This window comes from Mustela putorius, unplaced genomic scaffold, assembly GCF_011764305.1.
Source record: "Mustela putorius furo isolate JIRA1106 unplaced genomic scaffold, ASM1176430v1.1 tig00000743_pilon_pilon_pilon, whole genome shotgun sequence".
Classification (NCBI taxonomy): Eukaryota; Metazoa; Chordata; class Mammalia; order Carnivora; family Mustelidae; genus Mustela; species Mustela putorius.
In genome coordinates, this window is record NW_025421464.1 from 5,243,627 (window position 1) to 5,267,848 (window position 24,222).

Genomic DNA, 24,222 nt, shown 5'->3' on the forward strand with positions numbered 1-24,222 from the left:
CTTCTTCGTTCTCAGATAGCTGCGATACTCCTGAAGTGTTTGCCTGGATCTCTCTGTTGGTAAGGTTGCTTTCCTCCTACCTAGCTGTTATTCTTTGGCCTTAAGGTATTTTAAAGTATTTTTTTCTGAGTTGTTTGAAAATAAATTGCAGACTTCTACTCCTAAATACTTTGGTGTGTATTTCTTACATTTTATTACCATAATATAATTATCAAAATCAGGACCTTATTCAGACTTCAAGGATTTTGTTGGTACCTATTACCTTATTTATGGAAGTGATCTTGTCTTCATTCAGTATACTCTTTTTCGGGAACTTGCTTTTTTATGTTGATAAATTTGAAAAGAAATCCAGAAAGATACAAGAATAATAAAACCAACATTCATGTCTCCCACTGCCCAGAACTGTTGGTATTTGTTCATGCATGCTACAGGTCCTTACATCGGCCTGAGGTGGCCCTGCTTATTTGGGCCACTTGTTACCTCACTCTTTCCTTGCTGCCCACTCTACTCCAGCCACATGGCCTCCTTGCTACCCTGCAGACACAGCAGGTATGCTCTTACCTGTCAGCTTGCATTGGCAAATGCACTTTTATTGAATACCTTTTATACCTGACCAGAGCAAATAGATCCATTGGAAGACTTGTTTCTTTATTTCTTCTTCTTATTTTTTTTTAATATTTTATTTATTTATTTGACAGAGATCACAAGTAGGCAGAGAGGCAGACAGAGAGAGGGGGAAGTAGGCTCCCTGCTGAGCAGAGAGCCTGATGTGGGGCTCGATCCCAGGACCCCGAAATCACATCCTGAGCTGAAGGCAGAGGCTTAACCCACTGAGCCACCCAGGCGCCCCAGAAGACTTATTTCTTAAGTAGTGGGTAATATTTAATTAATCAGGTCATTCTTTCAATTACTTCAAGTAACTCAGGTCAATTCAATTACTTGAACATTTCTTATGTACCAAAACTTTGAGGGGAAGAAAGGAAAGCTGGAAAAGGTTAGGAAAACACAGAAAGTTGCATAACTGATCCCTTTGACCTCAGGGAATGGATTAGTTGTTAGAATGGATTGTCTTGGACACTTCCAGTTGATAAATGGGAGAATTGCATTATTGATTGATAGCCCAGCTGAACTGTTTCTAGATTTGCCATAATGTCAACAACTCTTTTCAACACAAAATATCAAGTAACTCCTTGTTTTTTGATGCAGTAATTCTTTTTTCTAAGATTACTGTTGGATATGGGGATTAAAAAAACATGTATGATCAAATAAAGAATCTGTTTTGAAAGTTAATGTGAAAAAGTATTTTAGTATTTTTAAAAGATGTTTAAAGTTATATTACTTAAGTTACTCAATTTTTTTTTCATGGAAAAACATAACATGGCAGGAACTTAAGGTTGTCCCAGACTGTGTGGACTTAGTATCATTATTTTTGAGCAATAAGGAAACAACAATGAAAGGTTTTTCTTAAACTTTGATTTTTAAAGTAAAATACAATTTCTTACAATCTGAACACTAAAGTATACTAATTATTTATAAGTATTCTTTTTTTTTTTTTTAAAGATTTATTTATTTATTTTAGAGACCAAGTGGTTGTGGGAAGGAGCAGAGGGGGAGAGAGAATCCTGAAGCAGACTTCCTGCTGAGTGTGAAGCCCACCAGGACTTTATCTCAGGACCCTAAGATCATGACGTGAGCCAAAATCAATGGTCAGCCACCTAACCAACTGAGCCAGCCAGGCGCCCCAATGAGTATTAGTTCTTGATGAATTTTTATAACTGAATTAAGTTAGCTGGGACCTCTATTTAAAAAATTATTTTATGGGGGCCCCTGGTTGGTTCAGTTGGTAGAGCATGTGATTCTTGGTCTCAGGGTTGTAAGTTTGAGCCCCTTGTTGGGTGTAGAGATTCCTTAAAAATAAAATCTTTTTTTGGGGGCGCCTGGGTGGCTCAGTGGGTTGAGCCGCTGCCTTCGGCTCAGGTCATGATCTCGGGGTCCTGGGATCGAGCTCCACATCGGGCTCTCTGCTCAGCAGGGAGCTTGCTTCCCTCTCTCTCTCTCTGCCTGCCTCTCTGTCTACTCGTGATTTCTCTCTGTCAAATAAATAAATAAAAATCTTAAAAAAAAAATAAAAAAAATAAAATCTTTTTTTTAAAAGATTTTATTTATTTATTTCACAGAGAGAGATCACAAGTAGGCAGGGCGGTGGGGGAAGCAGGCTCCTCGCTGAGCAGAGAGCCTGATGCAGGGCTCAATCCCAGGATCCCCTGAGATCATGACCCGAGCCGAAGGCAGCAGCTTAACCCACTGAGCTACTCGGGCGCCCCTAAAAATAAAATCTTAAAAAAAATTACTTTATCGAGTTATTTTGCTGAATATTTTCCTCTCCTAAATTTCAAAACCAGTACATGCCAGGAAAAATTAAAACCATGTAAAAGAAAATAAAAAGTGAAATATCCTTCCATATATAGATAGCATTCTCACTCTTGAAGGAGCTGTGGTCCAGTTTGGTGTATAGCCTTCCATCCTTCCAGACATGGTTCTAGAATATACACAAACATACATATATAGATATAACTTCAAAAAACGCAGTAATGGGGTGCCTGGGTGGCTCAATCATTAAGCGTCTGCCTTCAGTTCAGGTCATGATCCCAGGGTCCTGGGTTTGAGCCCCACATCATGCTTCTTGCTCAGCGGGAAGCCTGCTTCTCCCTCTCCTACTCCCCCTGCTTGTGTTCTCTCTCTCCCTCTCCGTCAAATAAATAAATAAATAAATCTTTAAAAACAACAACAACAACAAAACACAAAAACACAGTAATAGAATCATATTCTTACATTATTCAGTGGGTTATAATTTTCATTTATGGTATTTTTCCGCGTTGGTTCCTATATCCTTTCTGAAAAATTCTTGTTATTTCTAATTTTTCACTCTTCTGTTTTATAGGCAAAGAGCCTAATATTTGGCAAAAAGGACTTAACATAGTCTCACACTTCTTACTGGCTGGTGATATAGGATCTCTGACTTCCATCTTCCAACTGAGTGCCTAAAGCCATCTGATGACATTTTGGGTGCTAATATAAATTGAGACATGAACACAATATGTCTGTTGTGTTCTAGGGAACAGAATTCCCACAGCTCTTGAGGGCACTTATTAAAGCATTGTGTATACTCTGAGTAAGAGGCTAAGTAGGGTGGCCAGGTTTGAAGAGGAGTGTGTGGTATAAGTGATGTCAGTACTCCAGACAGGGTGGTGCCCTTGGAATTCTTTAATTTGAGGGAGGAAGATGTGTTGATCTGGAAACAGAATGATGTTTCTGGTATTTCTTTTGGAACATGGGGTTAGTGGTGAGTACAGGGTGATCTAGAAAGATGGCTGGGAGAGAGATTGTTTTGTTGAGGATTCATTCAGCAGGAATGTATTATGTAAGTAAGCAGGAAGGAGGGCGGTATCATCATCAGGAACATCCAGCAGGGTCCCTGGAGGCCAGGATGCTGTCGCATTAGTCACTATTTAGTGATTGCTGTCCTGAGCTGGTACCAGTCTTGGCATTTCTAACCTGGGATGGAGTCCCAATCCAGGAAATTTGTGTGAAGAAAGCTCTTGACCGCAGAAGGAGGAGGAGCCTGGGAAGTCGGTGCCATCTAGTCCTGAGCAAAAGAGAGGTGTTAGCCATAGCTCTGGCGTTTGGAGCAGCTCTGCCATCTTGTGGAATAAATGCTTAATGATTTTTGTGAGGACTGAGTGCAGAGGTTTGCAAGGAAAGCCTTGCCAGGGTTGTTTTCCTCCCACTTAGCTGTTCTGTGGCCTCGAAGTTTTTTTGCATATTTTTTTTTTCTGCACATATTAAAAAAAAATTTTTTTTTAAATAAGTAAGTTCTACCCCCAGTGCAGGACTTAAACTCACAACTTCCAAGATCAAGAATCACACAGTCTGGTTTCTAAGCCAGCCAGGGACCCCTCTGCATGCATGCATGTATATATATATATATATATATGTTTTTTTTTTAAAGATTTTATTTATTTATTTGACAGACAGAGATCACAGGTAGGCAGAGAAGCAGGCAGAGGGAGAGGAGGAAGCAGGCTCCCCGCGGAGCAGAGAGCCCGATGCGGAGCCTGATCCCCGAACCCCGGGATCATGACCTGAGCCTAAGACAGAGGCTTTAACCCACTGAGCCACCCAGGCGCCCCTGCATATTTTTTTTTTAATAAGTTTTAAGACTGAAATTACAAAAAGTTAGAAAAGTAGTACAAAGAATTCCTATGTATCTTCAGTCACATTCCCCCACTAGCTTGCAGTTTGCCATGTTTGCTTTATTATTATTTTTTTTTAATGATTTTTTTAAAAAAAGCAGGCTCCATGCTGGGCAAAGCTTTGAACTCAAAACCCTGAGATCAAGACCTGAGCTAAGGTTGAGATGGATGCTTAACTGACTGAGCCACCCAAGTGCCACCCCATCACTTCTTTTTTTTTTTAAAGATTTTATTTATTTATTTGACAGAGATCACAAGTAGGCAGAGAGGCAGGCAGAGAGAGAGAGAGAGAGGAGGAAACAGGCTCCCTGCTGAGCAGAGAGCCCGATGCGGGACTCGATCCCAGGACCCTGAGATCATGACCTGAGCCGAAGGCAGTGACTTAACCCACTGAGCCACCCAGGCGCCCCACTTCTTTTTTTTTTAAATCTGTTTTTTTCTTCTCTATTTTTCTTTTCTTTTTTTTTTTTTTTTTTAAAGATTTTATTTATTTATTTGACAGAGATCACAAGTAGGCAGAGAGGCAGGCAGGGGGGTGGGGAGCAGGCTCCCTGCTCAGCAGAGAGCCTGATGTGGGGCTCGATCCCAGGACCCTAAGACCATGACCTGAGCTGAAGGTAGAGGCTTTAACCCACTGAGCCACCCAGGCGCCCCATCCTTCTCTATTTTTAATATTTTATTTATTTGACAGAAAGAGAGAGAATGCACAAGCAGCTGAAGGGATGTGACTGAGCCACCCAGGGCTTTAAAAAAGTATTATTTCTGATTTGGGTTGAGACAGCAAGGACATTCTCTTATATTACTACAATATGATTACAAAATCAGGACCTTATTCTGACTTTCTCAGTTGATCTAATAATGTCCTTTATAGCAAAAGTAGGAAAAATATTTTTTCCTGGTCAGGATCCAATCCAGGGTGACACATTGGATTTCATTGTTTGTTTCTTTAGTTTCCTTTCATCTGAAATAATTCTTCAGTCTTTCTTCAAGGTCTTTCATGACCTTGACATTTCTGAAGGATGTGATGTCTCTCAGTTTGGTGTTTTCTGATGTATCCTCATGAGTAGATTTATGTTAATAACTTTTAGTAGATGTACCATATAGGCAACACGTTCTTTTTAAGTGCATTCTGTCAAAAGGCACATGATGTCTTTTTGTTCCATTTATCAGTGATGTTAATGATCACTTAGCTAAGGTAGTTATCTGTTCTGTAAAGCTATTATTTTTCCCTTTATAACTAATAAATTTCTTGTAAGAGGATACTTTGAGGCTATGTAAATATTTTGTTTCTCCATGAAACATTCACTTACTATTTTAGCATCTTTTGGTATTTCTTGTCTGAAACAGGTTTTACTCTGATGACTGCCAAATAGTGATTTCTTTCTTTTTTTTATTTTTAAAGATTATTCTGTATTTACTTGACAGACAGAGGTCACACGTAGGCAGAGAGGCAGGCAGAGAGTGAGGGAGGAAGCAGGCTCCTTGCTGAGCAGAGAGCCCAATGCGGGGCTCCATTCCAGGGCACTGAGATCATGACCTGAGCTGAAGGCAGAGGCCCAACCCACTGAGCCACACAGGTGCCCCCAAATAGTGATTTCTAACTTTAATAATTTCTTTTATATTTTATTAGTTTATATTATAAGGAAGAGATTTCCCGTCTTTCTTTTTTTATGTGTATCTGCATGGATTCATGGATTCTTGCTTTGTTCTATGAGTTATAATCTGTGTTTGTCATTTTTTTCTTTTTAAAAGATTATTTGAGAGAGGGAGAGAGAGAGCATGAGCAAGCAGAGGGGCAGAGTGAAAGAGAATATCAAGTAAACATACTGCTGAGCACGGAGCCCAGTGTGGGTCTCTTATCTCATGACCCTGAGATCATGACCTGAGCCAAAGTCAAGAGTTGAATGCTTAACCAAATGAGCCAGAGAGGTGCCTGATGTGTATATGGTTATTTATTTAAATACCCACGTTGTCCCAGATTTAGCCAGTGAGAACCTTTCAGACTGGTTCCTGTATCTTCTTCATTCTATGAGCATTTCCTTATATATATATATATTTTAAAGATTTTATTTACTTACTTAAAGAGATTTATTTATTTAATTTTTAAAAAAAGATATTGTATATTCATTTAAGAGAGGGAGCTGGGGGTGGGCAGAGGGAGAGGTAGAAGCAAACTCCCCGCTGAGTAGGGAGTCCGACACAAGACTTGATCCAAGGACCCTGGGATCATGACCCAAGCAAGCTGAAGGCAGATGCTTAACCAACTGAGCCACCCAGGCACCCCTAAAGATTTTATTTTTTATTTTTATTTATTTATTTATTCTTTTTTTTTTTTTAAGATTTTATTTATTTATTTGACAGACAGAGATCACAAGTAGGCAGGGAGGCAGGCAGAGAGAGAGGAGGAAGCAGGCTCTCCGAGGAGCAGAGAGCCCGATGCAGGGCTCGATCCCAGAACTCTGGAATCATGACCTGAGCCGAAGGCAGAGGCTTAACCCACTGAGCCACCCAGGTACCCCAAGATTTTATTTTTAAGTGATTGCTATACCCAATGTGGGATTCAAACTCACAACCCTCAGATCAAAAATTACATGTTGGACCAATTTAACCAGCCAGCCCCACCCTACCCTGCCTCTTCTTCTTTTTTTTCTTAAATGTGAGCACTTCTTTATTTTCTGATTTAACAAGATGTTTCAAGGGGTGCCTGGGTGGCTCAGTCATTAAGTGTCTGCCTTCTGTTCAGGTTATGATCCCAGGGTCCTGGGTTTGAGCCCCACATTGGGCTCCCTGCTCAGTGGGAGGCTTGCTTTTCCCTCTCTGTCTGCAGCTCCCCCTGCTTGTATTCCCTCTCTTGCTATGTCTCGCTCTGTCATATAAATAAATAAAATAAAAAACAAAAACATAAACAAGATGTCTCAGCTCATCTTGTACTTACTCATCCTTTCAGCAAGGGATTCAGAACCTTGGATTTCCTCAGGCAGTCCCGATTTCTTATAAGTAAAGAATTGTAATTAGAAACCAAGATATGGGTGCTAGGTATGCTTATTGCTCCTTGGGTATACATAGAAAATATAGAAGTTCCTCTTCCTGCCTGCATTTCTAAACCAAGCCCTTCTCCACTATCAACATCTTGATTTTTGTCTTTCTGGTTTCTTTTCTATGCATCTAAGAAAAAAAAAATTACTTACTTTTTAAAAAATAATCTCTGCCCCCAGTGTGGGGCTTGAACACCTGATCCTAAGATCAGGAGTTGCTCCTCTGACTGAGCCAGTCAGGCATCCCCCTTTCTATGTATTTTTATATTATCTTTTTTTCCCTACCTGTAACCATACATGGGGTCATATACTATGGTATGGACTAGGCAACTTCCTGTTTTCGCTTAGTCTGTCTTGAGATTATCAAGACAATCAATATATATTCTTTTAAATAGCTGATTAGAATTACATATGTAGACTTGCCATAATTTATTTAACTGTTCCTCTACCTAAGAACATTTTTTAAAAAATTTGATGTATTTGACCAGACTTGCTGTGAACATTTAAATCCATTTATGTTTGTTTTTGATTGCCTTTTGTTGCTTCAGAGCTGATAAAGTTATTTATTCACAGACCTGAAAAATGTACCCATTATAGTATTGGAAGTGCATGTCAGAAAAGTGTTAAACTACTGGGATCACATGGTGTCATTGCTGACAAGAATACCAGCTGTGTTAGGGGGTGGTGCTGAGGGCCCATACCTCAGACAATGGGAAGTAGTCCATATCTTCTGGCTGGAGAAGTGGCAAATAACAGGATCCAGGAGCTCATCTGAAGTCCCAACGATGAGGTGCATCAGGAGATCATTTGTGCCAGGAGTTGACAGGCATTTGGTCCCTGAGAGCCACGGCCATCTGGGCAACCTCCTGCACGTGAAGTGGGCTGAGTTTGGATAGAAGTGAACATCTGGCCAAGCCATGGAAGAATGGCAGGAGAGGGCAAAGCCTGAGCAGAGGTGTGAGCTATGAGAGCATGAAGCAGTTTGGTGGGCCCGTAGTCAGGGAGCTGCTGAGGCCTCATTGTGGAGTAATGGGAGATGATTTTGGAAAGCAAGGGGGTACTTAGATTGAGAAGGGCTTGGAATACTGGGATATGGTCAATGAGACTAAATATCACAGTCATAATCCTCTGTGAGGTTTGAGGTTCTGGTCATGGGTATTTAAAAAAGGGTTAAATAGGGTATTATTTCTAAGCCATGTTTCAGAAAACATAGTTTAAAAAGTTCTTTTAGTATAAAGTTAACGTATGTTTATCATAAAAGGGAAAGTATAACAACAATACCCAAGTATATAGAAAACGAGAGGGTTCTGATCTTGCTATTATCTACTGCTATGTAACAATATTACACAAACATAGTGGCTTAGAACAGCACATTTGTTTTCTGATAGTTTCTGTGCACGAGGAATTCAGGCTGAACTTACCTGGGTCTGGCAGGACTTCAGTCAAGGAGGGCTGTGTTCTCATCTGAAAACTGCTGGGGAAAGATTTGCTTTCTGACCCACATGGCAGAAAGCATTCAGTTCCTTTCATGCTGTCAGCATTCAGTTCCTTTCATGCTGTCAGCATTCAGTTCCTTTCATGCTGTCAGGTTCAGGGCCATGGTTCTTGTTGGTACTCTCAGATTCTTGTCCTATGGGCTTTTTCATAGAGTAGCCCCCAGTGTAGCAGCATGTTTCATCAAGCCTTTAGAGGAGAAGATGTGCTAGTAAGGTAGATGTTAAATAATATAATCACAAAAGTTTTTTTCAAGAAAGGTAACATACTGTCGTCTTTGTTCATTCCAGTAGAGGCAAGTTATAAGTCCTGCCTATTCTCAGGGGGGAGGGGTTTACACATAGATGTGAATACCAGGAGGTAGGGATTATTAGGAGATATTTTATAATTTATTTTCCTCCATTCTCCTCTCAAAAGTAAAGAAGACATTCTTAGAGTTACTATTCTACTTTTTTTTTAATTTAAAGATTTTTATTTATTTATTTGTCAGAGAGAGAGAGAGAGAGAGCAAGTGAGCACATAAGCAAGGGGAGAGGCAGCCAGGGAGAAGCAGGCTCTCTGCTTGGGACTTGATCCCAGGGATCCTGGGATTATGACCTGAGCTGAAGGCAGCTGCTTAACCAGCTCAGCCACTCAGGTGTCCCTAGAGTTATTATTCTTAAAAGCAAATTCAAATTCTGTCGACCATTTTTCTCTGTATATGTTAATGTACAGTAGTAATTTTGGGAGAGGCAAAAACAAAGGGTGACACTTGAGATTTTGGCCTCAGAGCCCAGGAGAGATTTCTGTGCTTTGCCTTGATTCCTCCAAACAAAAATCTGTTAAACCTGAGGAAAAGCACAGAACAGTTTATTTATTTATTTGACACACAGAGAGAGAGATCATAAGTAGACAGAGAGCCAGGCAGAGAAAGAGGAGGATGCAGGCTCCCTGCTGAGCAGAGAGCCTGATGTGGGCCTCCATCCCAGGACCCTGGGATCATGACTTGAGCTGAAGGCAGAGGCTTAACCCACTGAGCCACCCAGGTGCCCTGAGCACAGAGCATTTATGTGAGAACACCACTAACAACTTGCAGGAACCAATAACTTGGTTCCAGTAATTTACTTTCTACCCAAAGGGTAATTTGATTTATCTTAGCTTTTGAACCAGGCTCCCTTGAGGATTTAATTTTCATATTTTCTGCCTTCTGTGTTCTAGTAACTGCTGCCTTGTTGACAACAGATGGATGATGTCACTTAGCTGGCTGGTGCCATCAGTGACATATGATCCAGATAGACTCCCACTGGGAAGTATTCACCTGTGTGAGACCTGGCCACTCTGCAGACTGTGTGTGGCCCAGTGGGCCCTTTGGGTAGCCAGCAGCTCTCCTAGTTTTTGACCATGCTTTTAGCACCATATTTTTTTTTTTTTTTTAAGATTTTATTTATTTTTTGACAGAGAGCGAGAGGGGGAGCACAAACAAGGTGAGTGGGAGAGGGAGAAGCAGGCTCCACCAAGCAGGGAGTCTGATGCAGGGTTTGATCCCAGGACCTCAGGATCATGACCTGAGCCGAAGGCAGACACTTAATGACTAAACCACCCAGGCACCCCAGCACCATGTTTTTTTCGCCACACGAACACTGTTCTAGTGAGTAGTATAATATAGAAACATAAAAGCACTGTATTCTTTCTGTTGTAAAGATAATATGGCTGTTATACCTTTTTAGAAAGCATGGAAGAGTAGAAAACAGTTGTTTTTCTTTCTACTTGAAGTCTCATAACCAAAGGATTGCCCATTATTTTTACTACTGTATTGTATATATTCTAGTAATTTTTTAAAAAAGGTTTTTATTTATTTATTTGACAGAGAGATCACAAATAGGCAGAGAGGCAGGCAGAGAGAGAGGCGGAAGCAGGCTCCCTGCTGAGCAGAGAGCCTGACGCAGGGCTTAATCCCATGACCTGAGCCGAAGGCAGAGGCTCAACCCACCGAGCCACCCAGGCGCCACAGTACATAATTTCTAAAATCATAATATTTCTCTTGTGGGTTTTCTTTGGTATAATTATGCTGTGCATATTCTATTTTTTTTTTTTCAAAGATTTTTTTTATTTGAGAGGGAGCAAGTGAGAGAACACAAGCAAGGGGAGTGGCAGAGGAAGAGGGAAAATCAGGCTTTCCCCTGAGCAGGGAGCTCGAGGCCAGGCTGGGTCCCAGAACCCCCAGATCATTATCTAAGCTGAAGGCAGATGCTCAACTGACTGAGCCACCCAGGTGCCCCCATATTCTATTTTTAAATTCTTTGAAAATGTAAAATATTTTGCTGGTTACATCATTTTTTATTGTCCCTATTGTGCTTTTATTACCAAACTTGAGTGTTTGATTATTAAAGTGGACAATTAGATGTTAAAATTTTTCAGGTTGTGTCACTGATAGAGGGACCTATGGCTGGGATTTTGTACAACTTTGATTTTTTAAACAAACAACCATGCAGTCAGTGACAATCATGATGACAACTAATACTCAAGTAACTTGCTGTAGTTAATAATGGGTTTTCTCTTCTGTTACCTCAAGGAAACATGTTAGAGTCTTGTGAAATAAGTACTTTTCCTCCCATTTGGTGAGGATATAGTCTTGGAGAGGCCAGCTTTCTTGTTTAATGTTGCAATACACCAAGGTAAGTATCATAGAAGTAAAGAATGGAACGTGTCCCCCATTTCAGCATTTCAGAATAATGAGCAGAACGAACTGTAAGACATAGAAAGAGATAGATACTGTAAGATTTATTTTACATGAAGTCCTTAATGAGAATTCAAAGAAGACAGGTAGATTCTTTTTTTTTTTTTTTTTTTAGGTTTTATTTATTTATTAGAGAGTGTCCATGAGTGGGGGGAGGGAAAGGCAGAGGGAGAAGCAGATCCCCACTGAGCTGGGAGCCTGATGTGGGGCTCGATCCTAGGACCCTGGGATCATGACCTGAGCCAAAGGCAGATGCTTAAACCTAGTAAGCCACCTAGTAAGCTTGTCTTGGCCATCTTTATACAAAATCTAAGATAAAATGATGAAGTCTGGAAAATACCACTTTTTTATTTCTCCTAAAATTAGTTGGGTTAAAACTAGTACCAGGTTTTTGCAAGGTCTTCTTGAAGAAGGAAGCAATTACTTAAGTCTTGGGATGTTTATAGTTTTTGCTGTTGTTTCATTCTAATTTAATATGTCCTGAATAGTTTATCATCGCTAAAAAGTTAGCCTAAACATTATTTTATTACTATATAACATTTTTATTGACAGTTTGGTGGATCCAAAATTATAGTTAATTGTGTAATACAACCGATTTTGACAAAGGTTATTTTCCATAACTGATTCATACCCTATTGGCTGCTTTTCTCAACCTGGTGCTTATGTTGTTTTTCCTGACAGTGCAAGGCAGATTATTGACAGGCTGAATTGGAATGGTTTGTATATCAACAGTTTATACTCACTGAGTTCAGTTTATGAGGGAATCTGACTTATCAAACTTCTGTGGTCAAATATTCATAATTCTCAAATCATTCTTCTTTAAATAGTTATTCCTTTGGGCAAAACCAGTGACTCATTTTGTTTCATTGATGTTGCCATTTTGAAAAGAGCTCTTGATTTGGTCAGGGGCTTTGTGATAGTGAATTCTGGCAGTGTCTTCTCTTCTGGGGGGTTTCTCTGTTTACTTGAGCTGCTGTGATACTATTCCCATGTCTTAGAGGCAGGTGGCCCACCTAAGTGCCATGCTTGTTTACCTTTGGAGGTCCAACTGTTCTTGCCTTCTGCTTGGCTGTGAGGAACCAAGGGTTTTATTTCTGGGGATGAAGAGTTTTTACGCTGCCACACTAAACTTACTTCCTTTTGAGAACTGGATTGATAGACTATCTGTCTTCATCCATTCAAGCTGCTGTAACAGAATACAGGTGGCTTGTAAACAATAATGTTTATATCTCACAGTTGAGGAGCCTGGGAAGTCCACGATCAAGGCACCAGCAGATTCATTGTCTAGTAAAAAGCCTGCTTCCTAGTTAGAAAGCAGCAGTCTTCTCTCTATGTCACCATGTGGCAGAAGGGAAAAGGGAACTCTCTGGGGTCTCTTTTATAAGGTTACTAGTCCCGTTCATGTGGGCTCTGTTATCATGGCCTAATCAGCTCCCAAAGGCCCCACCTCCAAAAACCAACATATTGGGGATTAGGTTTTTACATATTAATTTTGGGGATCTATAGCACTGTCAGACCAAGTGCATCTTTATTTCAGCAGATAGTTTGAGCACATCTTTCTTGAAATCTCTGTCTGAATCAGTAGGAGATAGATGCATAAGTGTATTGGGAATCTGCATAGATGAAATTGAACTGGCTCAGGCAGTTCTACCTGAGAGAGTGTAGATTCATTGCTTGGTGTGAGCCTGGAGACTGTCCTCAGCTCTGTCCCACTGGATCTTTATCAACAACTTAGATAAAGATCTGAATATATAGAATTACAGAATCAAGAGTTAAAAACTTCTTGCACTAAAATAATCTCATGGAGTTTGTTAGGGATAAATATGTAACTTCCAGTATGTAGTTTGACAAAACTGTTTGGGGAAAATGGAAATGTACTTTAATTCACATTTTTAAAAGGCAAAAAAAAAAAAAAAAAAAAAAAAGTTCAGGATTTTGTTGGACTAAGCTGGTACTTTCCAGCACCCTATAATGTGTTTATTTAAAAAATGTAGTGAATTTATAAAACCCTTTGGCTGCATTAGTAAAAGTATGATGTTTTAAAAGGTGGGGGTAATAATCCTATTGAGTGGCCATATTAGGAATCTTGTGGTTGGTTTGGATTTCACATTTTTTAGAAGAATGCAGAAAAGACAGTGCTTATAGAGTTACATGTCTGCAGCCAGAGCTTATGAGGACTGGTTGAAGGAATGTTTCAGTGTGGTTGATAATTATAATAGCCACATTCCATAAAGGACATAAGCCTGTTTTTCAAGATGTATTTAATATTTGAAATGAACAGCTTTGTGCCAGGCGCATACATTATAGCCTTCTCTTACCTCTTTAAAATAGGTTGTATTTATTCTCTTTTATAGATACTGATTGAGAATAGTTTAGAAAATATGCACAACTTATATATACGGCTAAGAAAGGTAGAGCTGGTATTTAAAGTTGAGCTGATTCCATTATACCATACTACTTTTTTAAAAGATTGATTTATTTATTTTAGAGAGGGGGAGAGGAAGCCTGAGCTAGAAGAAGGTTAGAGGCAGAGGGAGAGGGAGAGAGAGAATCTCAAACAGATTGCACTGATCGCAGAACCCAACATAGAGCTCAATCTCATGACCCCGAGATCATGACCTGAGCGGAAACCAAGAGTCAGATGCTTAACCGACAGAGCCACTCAGCTGTCCCTTGTCTGCAGTGATTTTTGAGACTGTCACAATGGAAAAAGGAATTATTAGGTTGAACTGTGTGATGTAACTAATGTTTAACCTTCTTAATGTACAAAAAATGGCAAATTCACGTGGTTCAACTTACTAGGCCCAAGAGGAGGAAATCCAGAGAAATCGTTTGTAATTTCTTTTACGAAATAATTTTAGGATATATTGGAGGTTTGAGTTTTGTATATGTGTTGCTGAAGCGAGCACTGGAGGTTAGAGTTTTGAATTTCTCCACTGCCATGCTTTTCCAGTACAACCATTTGTATAAATTCCATTTTATTTCATGTTACTTTTCTTCTCTTAACTGCATCTTATTGATTGGTACCTCTTTATTTTATCTCTCGTTAGAGATAGAAAGTGATTTTAAGGCATTCTGCTTTGGGATGTGTGTGTATCTGTATAATTTTTCACTTGTATAAATTGCCCATATAATGGCATCTGTCACATCATCAGCATAACAACTTCGTAATCATACCCTAGTGCTGATTTTGAAATATAGAATATGATTTAGATGGAGTTAAAATTTTTTTTTTTCTGATGATGGAATGGTATTTGAAAATGTAGTCCTAATATTTACCAGTGGTTCAGTATGCTTTCTGCTTCTAATGGAAATTGTATCACTGCATTAAGGAAAAATTTGGTTCACTCAAGAAAGGTCCACTCCGAATATTCTTGGGTAACCTATTCAAGTAGAGTAGAAGAATTTGAGTTTAACATGATTGCTCTCATTGAGGTGAGGGCATTGTTAAGGCAGTCTTCAATAAACTCTTTCCAAGACACATGCATTCCTTGTGACAGCTCTTATTTTTTTGTCATTGATAACATGATAGACCATTGCCTTCTGGTTTGGGGGGGTGGTTTCAAACTTTTTCTGGCTCTTTAAATTTGATTATTGACTTTTGACTCCTTATGCCTTCGGATCCATTTATTTGGTTGTCATTTTTTCTCTTACTATCTCTGAGTCCCTTTGTTCCAACAAAGTACACAATAGCAAAATGTCAAAAACCTTCGTAACAGTTATGCTGTCTTTGTGTAGAAACCATTGTGAGATCCTTTTGGTTTCATAAAGAGATCCCACCACAATATTCCCTAGTTCTGTCGACACATGCAGGTACCAGGATGGTAATAAGTCTGAATCTGGTCCAACTCATCAGTAGTAAGTGCTGGGATGGGTCCTTGATTTTTTTGTTTTTAAGGGATTTCCCCCCATTCTTTCCCCGTAGTCTATAAACTTGAGAACTTGTATGGCTGCTTAAAAAACAAACAAACAAAAAACATGTTGATCTTTTCTTTCAGAAGATGAATCATGGTTGAGTCTGTATTATTTATCCTGAAGTTGTATCCATTCTCTCCAAACAGTAATCTGGGGAGGTAATGGCTGTCTAATGTCTCCAGCTACATATGCATTCTGCTCTTTCACTTTCTATTGCTATGTGTTAATGCACATGTAATAATAACTAGGTTAAACACAAGGGATCTTTGTTTTTGTTTCTGTTTTATTTTTCAGTAACAAATACTTTTAAGAAAACAGATGATTTTGTGACATGTAAAGCACCAACTGTCGACCTAGATCACAAATTCAGGTGCAAGGTTGTGGATTGTCTAAAATTTTTCCGCAAGGCCAAACTGTTGCATTATCACATGAAGTATTTCCATGGGATGGAGAAGTCACCAGAGCCAGAGGAGAACCCAGGAAAGAGGCATGTCCAAACGAGGGGCTCTTCAGCTTCAGACAAGGCCAACCAGGAGAGCCTGACCAGGAAGCGGGTCTCTGCCAGTTCCCCAAGTAAGTACTTTGGTTCTGTGTTGTATCTGTATTATAGAGGACTCTCTGTTGCTCAGGTCACATTGCTTGCATTTCTGACACAAAAGAAGGCATTAGGTTGGTGTCCAATTGAATTTCAAAGACTGAAAATGACAAGTGATCCTTAGGCATTGCATCATGGGGCTGTGGCGGTCCTGGAAGAAATAGAAATACCTAACTGATAGTCTTACCTTGGCCTCCTGCTCCTCAAGTTACCTTGAGAAGTCACTTAGCTTTTGAGGGCCCTATAATCCTAGTATGAGTGGGAACAGTCAAGGAAATGGAGCTCCTTCAGAAGCTACCAGTGAACTTGAGCTCAGAACAGCAGGAGTACAATCATTCTATCCCCCAAGCCTACCCCATCCCTGCCAGCAGGGCAAAAGAACTGAAACACTGTGGGACTCTCTTGCTGTCTCCAGATTTGAGTTCAATTTCATCTAATCATAACTGAAGATATTTTCTAATAGCACTGTTTATTTTGCATAGAAATGACAATGGTGGTAGTAAGGGAGAAACAAAATCTCATGTTTGTGTTTTATCACAAAAAACTATTTTGAAAAATTTTTTTTTAAAACTTAAAATCGAAAAATTACATATTTCTGGGGAAATTTTAGAAGACTTTTTTTTTAAGTTATCTCTGTAGCCAGTGTGGGGCTTGAACTCACGGTGCCAAGATTAAGAGTTGCATGGCCTACTGATTGAGCCAGCCAAGCACCTGCAGAGGCATTTTTAATGACTTTTCAGTAAATTCTACAAGCTCTTCAGGTTCTTTTTACCTGAAATTGTAACATCATTATTTATTTTTGGCTTATAACTTCTCCATTAAAATACAGAGGTATTTTTTTTTAATGATTTATTTATTTTGCGGAGGGGAGGGACACAGGGAGAGAACTTTTCACACAAGCTTCATGCTTAGTGAGGAGCCCGATGTAGGACTCCGTTCCAAAACCTGTGAGACCTTGACCTGAGCCAAAATCAAGAGCTGGATGCTTAACCAACTGAGCCACTGAGGCACCCCAAAATACGTAGGTATTAAATGACATATGCAACTCCTAGGACATGTGATAGTGTTTCCAAGAAGGTATGAAATCAGGTTGCAGGACAGTGGGGCAGGCCATGTTAACTAAGGTGATCTCTGACCCTGTAAGAGATCAGTCCTCAGCCATGTTGCAAAGATACAGTGGGGGTTTCTTAGCCATATATGATGTATTATTTATTAGAAATACAATGCAAGCCACATGTAACTTTTTCTAACAGCTACATTTTAATTTTTATTTTTCTAATTTTTATTTAGTTTTTATAAAGATTTTATTTATTCATTTAAGGCTGGGGGAGCACAGAGGGAGAGTGAGAGGGAGAAGCAGACTCCCGCTGAGCAGAGAGCCTGATGTGGGACTTGATCCCAGGACCCCTGATATCATGAAGGCAGATGCTTACCTGAGCCTGAGCCACCCAGGCACCCTAATAGCCAGTTTTTAAAATGTAAAAAGAGGGGCGCCTGGGTGGCTCAGTTTGGTTGAGTGACTGCCTTGGGCTCAGGTCATGATCCCAGACTTCCAGGGTCGAGTCCCGCATCAGGCTCCCAGCTCCTTGGGGAGTCTGCTTCTCTCTCTGACCTTCTCTTCTCCTCTCTCATGTTCTCTCTCACTCATTCTCTCTCAAATAAATAAATAAAATCTTTTAAAAAAAACGTAAAAAGAAACAGATGAAATTATGTATTTTATTAATTCAGTATATCCAAATATTGTTATATCCAAATATTGTTATTTCAGCATATAAACAGTATAAAAATTTACAATGAGCTATTTTATATTCTTATATTAAGTCTTTAAAATCTAGTGATTTTATTTTGTATTTTATGCTCTTTGAACATTTCAATTCAGACTAGCCACATTGCAGGTGCTCAGTAGCTACATATGACCAGTAGACTTTGTATTGGACTGTTTAGCTCTAATACTCTCAGCTTTAGGCAGTCTAGCATGCACTTGGCAAGCCTAAGCATTGAGCTAACAGGAGCTGCCTGAGGAAGGACAGCTGGCCAGTAGTCACCCAGGAGGAGACTCGTCATGAGGGCTTCAGGCCATGAAAGCACTCACCACCTTAGTGACTTCATCAGAGTCTTGCTCAGGATGGCTATCTTGGCTGGTATGAACCAAAGTGCAGTAGATGATGGTCAAGGCCAAGTGCCAGTTACTTATTTGAAACGAAGTCCACAGCTATCAAAACTCCTTTCCTATATCTAGTTCAGACCTGTGTGGGAAGAGAAAGTTGCTTATTGACCATTGGGTTAGAACACTGGAGTTAGAAATGCCTCAGACTGAAACAGATTGACTTGTTCATTGAGCCCCATTTACTGAATACCTAGTATTTGTTAGACTCTTTTCCGGGCATTACAAAAGAGACCAGAGTCCTGTTCTGCTTGAGATCTTGGTTGTGGATATTCCTGGCACAAAGGAAAAAAGATGGGCTCAGTTCTCAGACTGGAGCATTCTCTTGCCTGGGTGATGCTTGTTTCATTTAGGGCCAAGCACTGATTTCTTAGGGATCAATAGCATCCTTAAAGGATGTTAGTGTCTATTACTGGCCAGTCCTACTGGCTTTCATGGCCATTTTGTATCTTTTAGGTGAGTTTATATCTCTTTGCCATTGAATACATATTTAATTCTGGGGACAAGCTTATGTCCTAGAACTTGAGGGACTCATCACTGAGATTTTCCCCTCACGCCATATACCACCTGGCACAGGTCTCAGCTGGAGCAGTGGCTAATCCCTCTGCCTGGGAGTCACACTAGATGCCTTTTTTTTTTAAATTAATTTATTTATTTGAAAGAGAGAGTGAACATGAATGGTGGGGCTGGGGGATGCAGAGGGAGAAGGAGAAGCAGACTCCCCGGTGAGTATGAAGTCTGGGATCAGGACCTGAGCTGAAGGCAGATGCTTATCCAGCTGAGCCACCCAAGCGCCCTTAGATAACTTGTTAAAATACAGATTTTTTTGGGCCCTGCTTTCCAGACATTCCATTTCAGTGGCTCTAAGTTTAGAATCTGTAATTTTTGTACTCCCCACCCCCAAGTATAAAAGTGACATATGATTGCTGTGAAATCAGTACCACAGAATGCTAAGGGAAAAGGTCTCCCTCCCCTTGGCATTTCCACCTCCATTGCAGATGTGACTATTTTTGTTTTAGCAAACTTTTTTCAGATATTTTCTGTTCATGTTCAAGCACATACATGTCTAAATAGAAAATATATTTTACACAATTAAATTTAATTGCACAGCAAAGGAAACAGTCAAAAAAAACAAAAGACAACTGACAGAGTGGGAGAAGTTATTCGCAAATGACATATCAGATAAAGGGCTAGTATCCAAAATCTATAAAGAACTTACCAAACTCAACACCCAAAGAACAAATAATCCAGTCAAGAAGCAGGCAGAAGACATGAACAGACATTTCTGCAAAGAAGACATGGAGGTGGACAACAGACACATGAAAAAGTGCTCAACATCACTCGGCATCAGGGAAATACAAATCAAAACCACAATGAGATACCGCCTCACACCAGTCAGAATGGCTAAAATGAACAAGTCAGGAAATGACAAATGTTGACTCTATCTCTGTGGGGGTAGCTCTGTTGTGGATCTGTGGTGTCCAAGCATGAGCATGGTGTCCAGTGCTCATGGTTGCATTGTGCTTAGTTGTTACTTTTCCTTTGCGTGGTTCAGGATTGCTTACCACCTTGCCTGTCTTTCTGCTGCTGGGAAGGGAAGGGGAGGGCATATGTCTTTCTTTTAAGGGTATAACCCAGAAGTGCCACAGATCACTTCTGTTCATAGCCCATAGGCCAGAACATATTGTCCCTGGCCTCACCTTGCTCAGGAGAAACTGGAAAATGTTCTCTTTTCTTATGAAAGAGGTGGAGAAATGGGTATTGGAGAATGCATAGCAGTCTCTGCCATGTGAACTAAGGCAGAAAAATGCAGGATTTAAGAGGGGGTGGTTGGAGAGCCCTGTGGGGCTGGTGTTTGGGTGGGATCTGTGGTGGGAGCCAGCGGCGGGTACTGCTGGGAGATGAGGCTGGGAAGGTAGGCATGGTGAAAAGGTAGTGTTAAGCCACGAGTATCACCTGCTCTGGTAGGCAGTGAGAATCTCTCCAAGAGCATGCCCACTTCCACTCTGCCCTTGAGCTGCTTGCCATCCCTTCATGCAGGTCAGAGCATGCTCTGGTTGCTCCTTGTCCCAGCCACGTGGCAGTTCTGCCATGGACGATGGTGATGTTATTCTGTGCCTTTCCCTCCTGGAATCAGTAGTCTTATGTCCTTCTGCTCTCATAAGATGGCGGTTGTCTGGTGGGGAACTAGGGAGCTGGCTGTACAGAGGGAGAAAGGCTCTAGGACTTCTGATGAGCACCTGCAGCCTGAGGAGATGACAGTGGCCATCCTAGAAAAGCCTCACCCTCCTCAGGTAACAGGCTGCTTTCTGATCCAGAGCCTTGGCAGGAAATTGCTCTTTGTGCAGCCGGGCTTGGGCAATCTAGAAGAAGCTCTGCAGTCAGGCTCATACTGTGTGGGTCAGGCTGTCCAAGGAGAAAACTGACAGCAGACCAGTCTCACCCTCTATGGAGAGGGTATTGCAAGCAAGATAGCAACAGCTAACATTTGAGAACTCGCCATGTGCTAGGCACTGTTCCAAGTCTTTCCTTGTATTGTCTTGTTTAATTCTCAAAACAGAGCCTGTGAGATGGGTACTGTTGTGCCCAATTGATAAATTAGAAACTCAAGACGCAGATGAGTTGGGTTAACTTGAACCAGTATCTGTACATCTAGCAGGTGGTGGAGCCACGATTTGAGTCTAGTTGCAGAGTCTACACCCTCTCTAGGCTGTGAGTTTGGTCTTAGGATTCCAGGGAAGGATGCCCGCCCCTGGGTCCTAGAGTGGAGAGTAGGAGTGCTTCCCTGCAGGAGACTTCCTGTGTCCATGGGTAATCCGAATGAGTTCTGCCTATTGTCCGCTTGTCTACCCCTGTACCTCAGGGAATCACCTGCATTAGCTTAGTCACTGCTGGACATTTGTCCCTGTGAGCTCTGCCACCCCAGGCCACATGTGACTTCACAGTTTTCAGCTGGAAGCCAGTGTGAAACTCTGAAGATTTTTCTCTCTTCTTGTGCATTCAGAGACCATAGACCTCTATAGAACAGCTTCCTAGAATAGCTCTTCTTTTTATCTTCATTGTTTACTCCTCTAATTGAAGCCTTTGGAGGGAACTCTTTAAAGCTTAAGGTGACCCTATTTCAGACCAGCAGCAAGACTTGGGATGCTTTTAGTTACAAGTAACAGGAAATCCTATTTGAATTGACTCTACAGTCAAGGGGTCTGTTGGTTCACATAATGGGGCAGTACAGGGGAGGGACAGCTCCAGGACTGTCTAACCATTTCACTTCTCAGTGCTGTTTTCAGGCTGGATACCTTGTGGTCATAGGGTGGTAGCCAGTATCATTTAAGACTCCATACTGCTTCATTCAAATCTTATTTAATAAGAGAGCAAAAACATATCCTTTTTATACATGTTGGACCAGAATCCCACTTGTGGGTCATATCAGGCCATTCCAGTCCCTGTCCTAGGAACCAGTTGGCCAGGCTCAGATTATCTAAACCTAAGATTGCAACTGGGGCCATGGGATTACTCTTACTGATTCAACTGAGTGTGGAGTCAATCCTGCTCAATTACACGCTGCTCAGTGAAGGAGGAGTATAAGAGATTCTCGGAGATAGGTGTCTCCTACACCCAGCAGGTGCAAGGTGAGAAAAGAAACCTGCAGAGCCAGGAAGCCAGGTGGTGGTGGTGTTGTACTGCAGAGCAGATCCATGCCCTGGTTCCTATTTCAGGGACTGTGCTCAGGGCCCATGTCCTCTCAGAGGTCTGAGTTCTCCTTTCCTGTTCGGCAGTCTGCGTGATCTTGCAGCTTCTCTGAATTTCACTTCCTCCTCTGTTGCGTGGTAACAATGTTAAGCTATAGCTGCATTTTATGCAAAATTACCAGTTTGAAGTTGTATGATTTGAAAAGTCTTATTTGCAAAATTTGAATTAATGCAAATCCTAAGAAACAGAAAATTCATTAACCATTTGATTTCAAAAGCCAATGAGAGTGTTCATTATGTCTTCATTTTATGGAAATGTTAGTCATGAATTATGTGACTTTGAATAATGTGGGGACTTCAGGAATCCCTTGTATGGAATGAACTGCCCCATTCTTCTCTTACTACCTTTTGGGTTTCTTAAAGGATGTGATACAGTTTTATAAAATGTAAAATGAAAAAAGACCCCAAAAAACCCTCCCATACTTAGATGATAACTGGGTATGCCCAGGTACTTGGCAGTTTATACCCTACATCTTGACCTGTCAAGGATCCAGGACCAAGGTGATCTCTTCTGCAGCCACTTGTGCTGATGGGTTAATGCTCTTGGCCTTTTAGTGAACTAATGGATATAGTCACTTTAATTTGGAGGTCATTAAAACCTGAGTTTACAAATAAAAAAACTGGGTTGGGCAATAGTTTCTGTATGTTTGTGTGTGACAATGTATCGACTTTTCTTTTTAGAGAGTTTTTTTTTTTTTTAAGATTTTATTTATTTGTCAGAGAGTGAGTAAGAGCACAAGCAGAGGGAATGGCAGGCAGAGGGAGAAGCAGGCTCCCTGCTGAGCAAGGAGCAAGTGATATGTGAGGCAATATATCACCTTCTTTTAGTCCTTTACTCAGATGCTTCCAGTGGCCTCCTAATTGCTCGTAATAAAGACCAACTTCCTTACAAGGCCCCACATGATGCCACGATCGCTTCTAGCCACATCATCTTCTCTCCCTCACCCAAATTCCCATTTGAGTTCCAATGGAGACATGCAGGCCTTCTTCCTATTTACTGTTCTGAAATTCCAGTCGTTCATTGCTAATATATAGGAAAACAGTGGACTTTTGTATATTAACCTTGTTCCTTTGCAACCTTGCTATAATCACTCTTAGTTCCAGCAGGAGGTTTTTTGTTTTGTTTTTTGTTTTTGGTCAGTTCTTTGGGATTTTCTACATAGACAGTCTTGTCTCTGCAAACAAAGACCGTTTTATTTCTTCCTTTCTATGTGTGTAACGAGTGAGAGAGTGGAGGGAGGGGCAGAGTGGGAGGGAGAGAAAATCCTCAAGCTGGCTAGGAGCTAAGAGTGGAGCCCAATGCGGGGCTTGATTCCATGACCACAAAATCAAGAGTTGGTCACTTAACCCGCTGAGCCACCCAGGTGCCTCATGAGTTCTGTTTTTGTATCTGAGGAAGACTGTTCCCAGGGTCAGAGGAAAATAAATATTGTTGATAGCTTTTATGAAATTCAGGAGGCATTTGACTGTGTTTTGCAAATTAACTGTATGACCTTGGCCAGGTCAGCTTATTCCTTTGGACCTTGGTTTCTTAATCTTAAATTGAGTATTTTTGTAAATTAGACCAAGGTATTTTCTGGAGTTCTTGTTTGTTGAACTTTCTCAGTTGTGGAGTGCTTTAACTGGGAGGGAACTTAGAGACCCTTAAATCCTGTATTCTTTAGCCAATTGATTAACTTCTGTCTGTAGAGCCCAAGCTTGACAGCTATGGAAGGCAGGCCACTATCCTCTCTGATGGGTCCTGGATGCCCATTAGAAAGAGAGGCCTGGGCTGTGACGCTGACATGGTGCTGAAGAGCTTGTTTTCAAATATCTGCACGATGTCAGGCAGGTGCCTTCACCTCACTGAGCTTTGGTTTCCCTATCTGTAAAATGAAAATGATATACACAGGTTGTTGTTAGGATTAAGTGAGATAGATGTTTGTGGTTTCTTTGCACACAGTGCTTAGTTAAAATCAGATGAATCTGATTGTTACCTTATCTCATAACTGCTTTGTGATCATCTTGAATCCACATCAGAATCACTTGAAGAGTGTTTTTGATGCCCTTGGAAGCATGCTAAGTGAAAGAAGCCAGACACAGAAGGTCACGTATTGTGTGATTGCATTTATATGAAATGTCCAGAATAGATACATCTGTAGCCATGATGCAGAAATGGTGGTCACTAAGGACTGAGGACCTGGGAGAAGCCGTTTAGTGATAAAGAATTTTCCTTAGGAGTGATGGGAATGTTTTGGAGCTGGGTAGAGCAGGTTGTACAACATGGTGAATGCCCTACATACCACTGGACTTTTTCTTTTC

At 40.8% G+C, this 24,222-nt stretch overlaps 1 protein-coding gene across 8 annotated transcripts in view; it reads left to right on the plus strand.

Annotated features, from left to right (window-relative positions):
• The window catches only part of PHF20 (PHD finger protein 20), a 148,686-nt gene that overhangs the window by 93,094 nt on the left and 31,370 nt on the right, over positions 1–24,222 (plus strand). For all 8 annotated transcript variants that reach the window (XM_045084140.1, XM_045084141.1, XM_004746515.3 and 5 more), the window contains one exon: positions 15,708–15,986. In XM_045084140.1, coding sequence (XP_044940075.1) covers positions 15,708–15,986 — 279 coding nt within the window. The remainder of the gene's footprint in view (positions 1–15,707; positions 15,987–24,222) is intronic.